At 66.7% G+C, this 9,376-nt stretch overlaps 1 protein-coding gene across 1 annotated transcript in view; it reads left to right on the plus strand.

Annotated features, from left to right (window-relative positions):
* LRCH4 (leucine rich repeats and calponin homology domain containing 4) overlaps positions 1-8,087 on the plus strand; it is a 15,688-nt gene extending 7,601 nt beyond the window's left edge. The window contains 12 exon segments of the mRNA XM_075070626.1: positions 139-296; positions 543-643; positions 1,507-1,574; positions 1,875-2,000; positions 2,090-2,149; positions 2,373-2,420; positions 2,540-2,661; positions 3,121-3,191; positions 3,193-3,237; positions 3,430-3,538; positions 6,074-6,260; positions 6,262-8,087. Of these exon segments, the coding sequence (XP_074926727.1) occupies positions 139-296; positions 543-643; positions 1,507-1,574; positions 1,875-2,000; positions 2,090-2,149; positions 2,373-2,420; positions 2,540-2,661; positions 3,121-3,191; positions 3,193-3,237; positions 3,430-3,538; positions 6,074-6,260; positions 6,262-6,394 (1,228 nt within the window). The 3' untranslated portion in view covers positions 6,395-8,087.
* The last annotated feature ends 1,289 nt before the right edge of the window (positions 8,088-9,376 follow it).

The raw sequence follows: 9,376 nt of genomic DNA on the forward strand, positions 1-9,376 counted from the left end.
CCGGGCGCGGATCGGTCAGTTGTGCGGGTCGGTCAGTTTCACGTACCGGCGTCGGTCCCTTTCACCCACACCAGGCGCGGATCGGTCAGTCGTGCGAGTAGGTCAGTTTCACGTACCGGCGTCGGTCCCTTTCACCAGCGCCAGGCAGTCCCGGCATCCGACCCCCTCTGTGCCCCCCGAGAGTCACCCGCCCCCTCTGCTCTCTCAGTCCACAGACGAGTTCTCCGACCTGTCGTTCCGCATCGCGGAGCTGGTGCGTGATCCCCGCCAGCTGAAAGAGAAGCGGGACCGGGCAGGTAAGTGGGTAGTAGTCCCTCCAGGTGGGGTTCCTGCGCCCCCACTCCCGGGGTCCCAGTTACCCGTGGGGAGATGCGTGCTGCGGCCAAAGGGGAAAACAGCTGCTGGCCTCTCCTGCCAGTGACAGCTCTGCCACCCCAGCAGACCCACGCGTGCCCGCCAGGCAGCTCCCACCCCGTGTGTGCCCACCTTCCCGGGGCTTCGCTGTGCGCGGCGCGGCGCCACTGATGCTTTCTTCCCCGCAGCCAATGGAGAGCTGGAGCAGATCGACTTCATCGACACCAGCGTGGAGGAAGAGGAGGTGGCCAAGCCAGAGAGCAGTTCGCAGGCCGTGGCCCTGGCGGAGGTGTGGGGGGGGGGGCAGGCGGGAAGACTACAACTCCCAGGACGCAGTGCTCCATCCCTGGCCCCTTGGCTGTCCTCTCTTCCTGAAGGGGTGCTGCCCCCTAGGGGACGGGGGGAGGAACTGGCCCAGGGCAGAGAGAAATATAGCGCTGGACCCAAAATGGGGTCATGCCCCACTCCCAGACCCAACTGAATTTAGGAATTCTGGAAAATATTCGAACACTTAAATCTCTGGCTCGGGTGCTGCTGCTGCACTGCCTCATGGGAGTTATGGTTCGCTGGCTTTATGCCTCCCATTCTCCCCTATGCGCCGGGCTCCTGAGTCAGACTGCGTCTCCCATGGTGCACCATGGTCTGGCCTCAAGGTGAGGGAAGCATTTGCATCATGGGAGATGTAGTTTAGAAACCACAAGCCTCCATTTCCTGTGTGGACTGGACTCCCTAGTTGGACTCATCTCCCATGGTGCACCCTGGTCTGGCCTCAGAGTGAGGCCCTTGCATCCTGGGAGATGTAGTTTTGGGGGATAGTGCTGGCTCAGGCCCACTGCTCCTGCCACCTGGGGGCACAGCTGTGGGGCAGGGCTGTGCCAGCGCGCCCAGAGCCCTGCCCAAGTGGGGAGGGGCAGCCTTAGCCTTCAAGTGGGACCATGCCAGGCTGCCCGTGGTGTAAGTGGGCTGGGCTTGCACGGCTGCCAACACACAGCTACAAAGGAATCTGGGCACTGGGCCTGGGCAGTTAGAGCAGGGGGGCTTGGAGCCAGGACTCCTGGGTTCTCTCCCCGGCTCTGGGAGGGGAGTGGGGGCTTGGATCCAGGACGCCTGGGTTCTCTCCCTAATCCTTTTCCTCTTGCCTTCTGTCCCCAGGAGAAGCGGAGAGCAGAGAGGAGCCTTCCCCAGAGAGCCGATGTCGGGGAGAAGGTGCCGAACAGCAGGTGAGCAGCAGCTGGTTAGCGCCTGTTCTGTGACAGGAGAGGGGTCCCTGGGTAACCGGCCGCCCCAGCCCAGAGGTGGACGCATCTCAGCGCCGGCCGAGGGGTCACTGGGTAACCAGCCACCCCACCTCAGAGGTGGCCGCGTTGGGTGAGGAGTCTTAGCTGTCATTCAGCTGTAATAGGTTGTTATCCTTTCATCTGACTGCCGTCCCACCCCACCCCCCGTAGGGGAAACTAAGCTGTGAAGTGCTGGCCTGGGTTCTCCTGCCCCCCACCAATGCCCCCAATCCCTCCCGCCAGGCCCAGCCCTCCCCAGGAAGAGCCCCCCAGCGAAGAGCGGAGGCGCCCCGAGACGCTGCAGATCTGGCAGGAGAGGGAGCGGCAGCAGCAGGCCTTGCGGAGCCAGGCGCTGGAGAAGCGGGACAGGTACGTGGAGGGGGGGTGGGCCCACCGCCGGGGCCGGGTGGGGGCATCTTGGCCTCTGCCCCCTCTGACCCTCTCTGTGTCTCTTACAGCCTGCTGAGGATGGGGGCCAGAGGCAGCTTTGGCAGCACACAGGGCCCGGCGGCCAGCAAGTGAGACACCCCCCACATGAGAAATTCCTCTCCCCTGCCCCCAATATCCCACGTTTCGACCTCTGGTTGGTGAGGGCCTGGCTGCGCCGTTCCTCCTTGCCCCTCCCCCTACCCTGTCCCCCACTCAACCAGGATCGGTGGGCCCTCCCAGTCAGGGGGGCACTTCACGCCCCCTTGGGGGCCCGGAGCAGCCCCCACTCACCTGGACTCTGTCTCCCCCCAGTGGCCCACTGGAGAGCAGCAGCCTGCCTCAGAGGAAGCGAGGACCCAGGTGAGACGGGGAGGACTGGGGTCGGAAGGGGTTTGGGGTGTGTGGGGGAATTGGCGCCATGCGGCTTAGGGCTGACTCCACCTCCCAAAACCACCTTTCCCGTCTGTTTTCGGTCACAGGCAGTCGGCCCGGCCGTCCTCAGGCCCGGCATCCCCCTGGGCAAACACCCCGGCACAGGTGATCATAGTTGGGAACGGGCCGCAGGCCAGGAGAGGAGTAACGCTTGGGGGGCCGCGGGCGGGTGCCGCGCAGGAGACCATATGCCAGGAGTGTCTGTGGGAGGAGGAGGGGGAGTGGGGGTTAGAGCAGGGGGGGCTGGGAGCCAGGAACTCCTGGGTTCCTCTCCTGGCGCTGGAGGAGAGGGGGCTGGTGGTCAAGCAGGGGGAACGGGACTCCTGGGTTCTTCATCCCCGGCGCCTGGGAGGGGATGGGCGTGTGAGGTCAGAGCAGGGGGGCTGGGAGCCCGGGACTCCTGGTTCTCTCCCCGGCGCGGGAGGGGAGTGGGGTGGTAGGGTCAGAGCAGTGGGGCTGGAAGCCGGGACTCCTGGGTTTCTTTCCCTGCTCTGGTGTGGGACACGGTGTCCCCCTGGGGTAGGTGATCCTGGCCGAAGGGACCTGCAGTTGCGGAGTCCCAGCTGTGCAGTATGGGGGTGCTGTTGGGGCAGAGATCTCACCTCCCCCCTGCCCCTCTGCCCCCCAGAGTCTCTCCCCCCGCAGGTCTCCAGCCCCCCGGCATGGGGAGCCGGCTCGGTGCAGAAGCCCAGCAGCTTCCCTCTTCCGCTCCTCGTCGCGGACGGCCATCAAGCCTGGCTCCGTGGTAGGTGGCGCCCCCGTGCTCTGCCCCCCTCTTGCTGTGCGGGCTGGTCCGGAACTACCGTGACCCCGGTGGCTCGGCAGGTCCAGAGTTCGAAATCCTGCCCACGGCCTGCACCTCTGCACGGGGTGCCGCCGCGCTCACCTGCGCCGTCGTCTCCCCCCCTGAAGCCCTTAGCACGCCGTCCTCTCACAGCCTGCACCCCCACACACCCACCGCCAGACCCCCAGACCCCCTGCGGCTAGACGGGCGGCTCGCAACGACCTGGACGAGAAGGAGTTTAACAGCCCCACTCCGCGCAAGCGTACAGCCATGTCCCGCCGCCCGTCCCCCCATGAGCTCCCTGCAGCGATGTCCCCCTGGGTTGGGCCCCTGGGACCCACCTGAGGCCCCCAAAGGCCCGCTGCCTCCCCCCCCCCAAGGCGTTGTCTTCTCCGTCCTGGGAAACCAGTCAGCCTGGCACTTCGTTCCCAGCCCCACTGGCTGAGGTCCTTGCGGGGGCGCGGGCCCTGGCCATGGTGGGCCGGTCTCTGTGCCCCATAGCCCGTCGCCGTCACACCTAACTCCAGGGGCGCTGCACCATCCGCGCCCTAGATACAGGAGCGATTCCGTGGGAAAACTGGAGGCACGCACACAGTTGTTCAGACAAACACATTACGAACCCCCTGCCCCTGAAAGCTTGGCTGAGAGCCTGCACCAGGGACTGCAAGGCTGGGAGCCAGGACGCCTGGATTCTCTCCCGGCTCTGGGAGGGGGAGTGGGGGCTGGTGGTCAGAGCAGGGGGGGCTGGGAGCCCAGGAACTCCTGGGTTCTCTCCCCAGCTCTGGGAGGGGGTGGGGCTGGTGGGTCAGAGCAGGGGGAGTGGGAGCCAAGGAGCCTGGATTCTCCCCCGGTTGCGGAGGGGATGTGGGGGCTGATGGTTAGAGCAGGGGGGCTGGGAGCCAGGAAACGCCTGGATTCTCTCCCGGCTCTGGGAGGGAGTGGGGCTGGTGGTTAGAGCGGGGGCTGGAGCCAGGACTCCTGGGTACTATTCTGGCTCTGGGAGGGGAGTGGGGGCTGGTGGTTAGAGCAGGGGTGCTGGAGCCAGGACTCCTGGGTTCTCCCGGCTCAGCCCCTGCTTCCCGGGGAGGTAATTATGAGCTTCCCCCACACCTGTGTGTAAGTTCCTGCAGTGCATGGGGGGGGGGGGGGAGTGTCTGTGGGCCCCACCCAGCGTCCGTCTCTCCCCCACCCCCACAAGGCCATCGAATCGCGACTCAGCGTGCACGCTGGCGGAGGACCTGGGCGATGCCTGGCCAATGGGCCGTGCTGTGCCAGCCTGGTCAATTCACCGCCGCCACGCGCTCTGTGCCCTTCATCACGTCCCGTCTCCTGCCGTGGTGAGTGGGAACCCGCCCACCCCGAACGCCTGGGTTCTCCGAGACTCTGGAGGGGAGTGGGGCTGGTGGGTCGGGGCTGGGAGCCAGGACTCCTGGGTTCTCTCACCCGCTCTGGGAGGGGAGTGGGGGCTGGTGCGTTAGAGCAGGGGGCTGGGAGCCAGGACCCTGTTCTCTCCCCGGGCTCTGGGAGGGGAGTGGGCTGCGTCGTGTTAGGAGCAGGGGCTGGGAGCCAGGACTCCTGGGTTCTCTCCCCGGCTCTGGGTCTGTCTCCAGAACTGATCCTGGACTGCGTCATCTTGAAACAAAACCTGAATATGTCCGCATGACGGGACAGCAGCTTGGGCTTCCCTGCCCCCCCTTCCCCCCGCCCAGCCTTGGCCCCACTCCCAGCTCGTGGTACCCCTTTAGCCCCTGTGCCCCCCCAGCCCTCTCACCCCTCTGCCTCCACAGGCACAGCTGAAACAAGGTCAAATGTCGGAAAAACGTGGAGAGCTTCCTGAGGCCTGTCGCCGCATGGGGTCCCAGAGGTAACGGGGGTTGAGGGGATGGGGTCTCTGATTTCTGTGCTGTGCAGCTGGAGCCAGAGTCACCTCTACATGGTGCCCCCATGGGCTGCACTAGTGCAAGCCCCGCCCCTTCTTGTGCAATTGCACTACCCGTGCAAGGCCACCCTCTCTCTGGTCCCAGTCTCTCATGCAAATGCACTGTGCTCATGTGATTGCCATGCCCCTCTTGTGCAAAGCCACGCCCTGCTTGTGCGAAGCCACGCCCCCTTACCCAAGCACGCCCCAGGTAACGCCTAGCAGGTCCGGACTCCCAGCACAGGCCCCTTGCCAGGAGCTGCAGTGCTCTTCTCCCAGCATGCTTGGGGTTAGCCCAGAATCCCCCTGCTGCGCCCATCCCAGCCAGCGCTGACGGCTCTTGTCCCCCTTTGAACGGCAGCAGTGTGGGGCTGAGACCCTGCACGCCCCCCCACAGCTGAGCGTGGGTCTGTCGTACAGCACACAGCAACCCAGGGAGAGAACCCGGAGTCCCTGGCTCCCACCCCACCTGCTCTCACTAACCAGCTCCACCTCCCTCCCAGTGCTGGGAGAGAACCAGGAGTCCTGGCTCCCGCCCCCCTGCTCTGACCACACCAGCCCCACTCCCCTCCCAGCACCGGAGAGAGAACCCAGGAGTCTGGCTCCAGCCCCCCTGCTCTACCCCACAGCCCCCACTCCCCTCCCAGCACCGGAGAGAGAACCCAGGACCCTGGCTCCCAGCCCCCCTGCTCTACCCCGCCCCCACTCCCCCCGCCAGAGCCAGGGAGGAACCCAGGAGTCCTGGCTCCCAGCCCCCCTGCTCTCACCAACCAAGCCCCCACTCCCCCCGCCAGAGCCAGGGAGAGAACCAGGAGTCCTGCTCCCCCCCCCCGTGCTCTGACCCAGCAGCCCCCACTCCCTCCCTGTCTGGCTCCGCAGGGTCCCCTGGGTGGCTGGCAGATGCAGGGTTGGGGTCCCAGCCGGTCTCCTGCCCCAGCAGCTCCCTTAACCTTCTTCACTGTCTTTTTCTCCCTCGCCGGGCCCAGGTCGCCCTCTGCTCCGCCTCCGACGTGCTCCAGGGGGACGCCGGGCGGCTCCGGGGCACCCTGCGGGCCCTGCTGCACCCGGAGCCGCGAGGAGAGCCCTGCCGCTGCCCACGCCGCGCCCGCCCTGCCCGGGCCCCTCGCCGGCTTCGCCCTCTTCTATGTCTCCGTGATGTCGCTGCTTTTCCTGGCCTACTGCAAGCTCTGGGGCTTCTGAGGAGTGTGGGGGCCCCCGGCCCTGCCTAGTGCCTTAGAGCGACCCACGGCGGGCTGTGGGGCTGGCTCCGTCCTCTCCCTCTGGGGCCTGGTGGATTCTGGGGGTTCTCCAGCCCCCGGCTGCCTTCAAACCCGCCTCCTCCTACGGAGTCCTGCTGTGGGTCCTGGAGCCCCGGTGTGGGCCCTGCTTGGGGCGTGAGCCAGTCCCATTCTCCAGCTCCCCAGTGCCTCCCAGTGGCCACGGGCTGCCCTGCGGCCAGCTCGGTTCGGTTGCCTTAACGCGGTTAAATTATACGGCTCTGTAGTTGATATATATATTGGAAGGCCGAGCCTGGCCGCCGGGCCCGGCGTGTACAAACATGTAAATAGCGTGTGGACCTTTGCCCCCAGGGGTGGACTCGGGCGGGTCCTTCTCTCTTGGCGATTTCCTGTTGTACGTGTGCCTCCCCTCCCCCGGCCGCTTTCGGTGTGTCCCGGCCACCACGTGTGTGTCCTGCCCCCCGTGCTGTCGCGTTCGCCGAGAAATGCAGCGCTCCAACCCACCGTGTGGCTTTTGTCTTGGTTTGCGTTGGCTTGTCTGTGCTTTGGCGCGGCTGGGCGGGTGCCCGCTGGCCCCGGTGGGACTAGGGTGGGGGGCAGTTCACTGGCGCTGCCAGAACGGGACCCCAATGGTCGGCCTCGCACAGGACTCGCTGGAACGGCTCGCTTCAAGGGGGCCCATCTGGCCCGGCGTCCCGGCTGCTCTAAAACCTCCCTCCGTGAGCGGTGGGTGTCTTCCGCCAGCGCCCTCCGGTGGTGGAGGTCCAGGCAGCTGCCTCCCCACCCCCTCTAACGTCTCCTCTCTCCTCCCAGGAAGCCCTGTGCCAGCCCCAGCACGTCCTGGACGAGGAGAGCCTGGCGCCGCTGGCCCGGACCCTCCAGGCCCTGCTGACTGTGCTCCAGCCCCCAAGGAAGCCAACGCCCCCCGAGGGCACCTCCAGCAAGATCTAAGGGGCGGGGCCCTGACGCTAACGGCACGGCCGAAGGGCCAGGGACTGGAACTGCCGGGCCCGGTGGGGGCTGGACAATGCTGAACGTTCCCCCACATGGGGCACTGGGGGGCCCGGCTCATTCCCAAGCAGATGGTACAGCAAGGGGCCCTGCCCCCCACCGCCTAGCGAGAGCTGGGCGCCCTTTGGTGGCAGCGGTGGGATCCTCAGCCCAAGCCCAGCTCCCGTTGCTCAACCCCCACAGTCTACTCCAGCGTCTGTGTCATGGGGCAGCCTGGTAGCCACGTGAGCCCCCTTGGGCTAGGCTGGGGGTGGGGGGGAGGTAGTGAGCAGCTGTGGGGTAAGGATTGAGAGGGGGGGTTGATTTTATTTCCCTGCAGGGAGGAAATCGGGACCCAGCACCAGCTGCTCCCCCCTCTGGCAGTGACGGGCTTGGGGTCGCTGGCCTGGGGTGTCACAGGGCAGCCGCTGGTCGTGGGACACGGGGGCTCAGAGAGCCCCCCATTTCCTCAGTGCCCCCTCCCCCACGTTTCCTGGGCCCAGGGGGTCAGATTGCCCTGACCAAGCCACGGCTGGAGCTGTGCCCGGCATGGGACAGTGCCCCCCCAAGCTGCACCCCATGGCGCCAGCAGCCCCTGCCCCCCATGCCCCATGGGGCCTGGGGTGTTGTGCCCTCTAGTGGAATAAAGAGGTAAATGAACCACCTCTCTCGGCTTCTAGGCTGGTCTCTGCCACTGCCACGCCTGGAAGCCAGGGGCTGGGCTACTCCCCTCCAACTTGCCAGCCTCAGTTTCCCCTATACACACTCGGCACGGTCCCACTCCCTACCCCCAGCCGGGGCTCTGTGCCCCCCCTCCATGCCCAGTTCTGATCTCCCCCAACCTCCCTCGACCGACCCCGGCTCTCCCTCCCCCACCCCAGGACTAGGGCCAGAGGTTTGGGGTTCGCCTGCCCAGCTTGGGGGTCTCTGTGCCTGGCACCCTCCCCACTGTGTTTCCCGACCTCACCTGGCCCCGTTCCCAATCCAACCTGGGCCAGGTCCCAACAGAGGTGGGGCGGTGCAGCTTGAGGGCTCCCCCTTTGCACCCCAAATGCAGCCCCAGGCTGGGCACTTGGCCAGGTTCCCTCCCGCAAATGTGCCAGGGGCCGGGGACTGGTTCCCACCAGCCCCCCCCCCCCCAAGCCACCCCAGGAGCCTCAGTGCTGGGCCAGGTGTCCCTGAGTAACCAGCTGCCCCACAGCAGCTCTGGGAGGGGGTAGAGGCTGGCGGGTTAGAGCAGGAGGGGCTGGGAGCCCGGACTCCTGGGTTCTCTCCCCGGCTCTGGCAGGGGAGTGGGGACTGGTGGGTCAGAGCAGGGGGGCTAGGAGCCAGGACTCCTGGGTTCTCTCCCCGGCGGTCTGAGGGGAGTGGGGGCTGGTGGGTTATAGCGGGGGAGGAGGGGGAACCAGGACGCCTGGGTTCTCTCCCTGGCTTGGGGAGTGGGGGCTGGTGGGTCAGAGCAGGGGGGCTGGGAGCCCGGACTCCCGGGTTCTCTCCCAAGCTTGGGGAGTGGGGGCTGGTAGGTCAGAGCAGGGGGGCTGGGAGCCCGGACTCCTGGGTTCTCTCCCCGGCTCTGGCTGGGGAGTGGGGGCTGGTGGGTTATAGCGGGGGAGGAGGGGGAGCCAGGACTCCTGGGTTCTCTCCCCGGCTTGGGGAGTGGGGGCTGGTGGGTCAGAGCAGGGGGGCTGGGACCCGGACTCCTGGGTTTCTCTCCCTCGCGCTTCTGCTGGGAGTGGAAGGCTGGTGTGTTATAGCGGGCGAGGAGGGGAGCCCAGGACGCCTGGGTCTCTCCCTGGCATTCCAGGGGCTCTTAGCGCCCTCTAGTGGCCGGAGAGGGGTAAATCTCTCCCCTCCCTGTGGGTCCGGCTCCTCTCATCCCTGACTGTCACCAAAGGGGCCAGCAGTCCGAGTCTCCCCCGCCCCGGACCCTCCCCTATCAAATCTTCACCCGTTG

The sequence above is a fragment of the Chelonoidis abingdonii genome, chromosome 11, assembly GCF_003597395.2.
Source record: "Chelonoidis abingdonii isolate Lonesome George chromosome 11, CheloAbing_2.0, whole genome shotgun sequence".
Lineage (NCBI taxonomy): Eukaryota > Metazoa > Chordata > Testudines > Testudinidae > Chelonoidis > Chelonoidis abingdonii.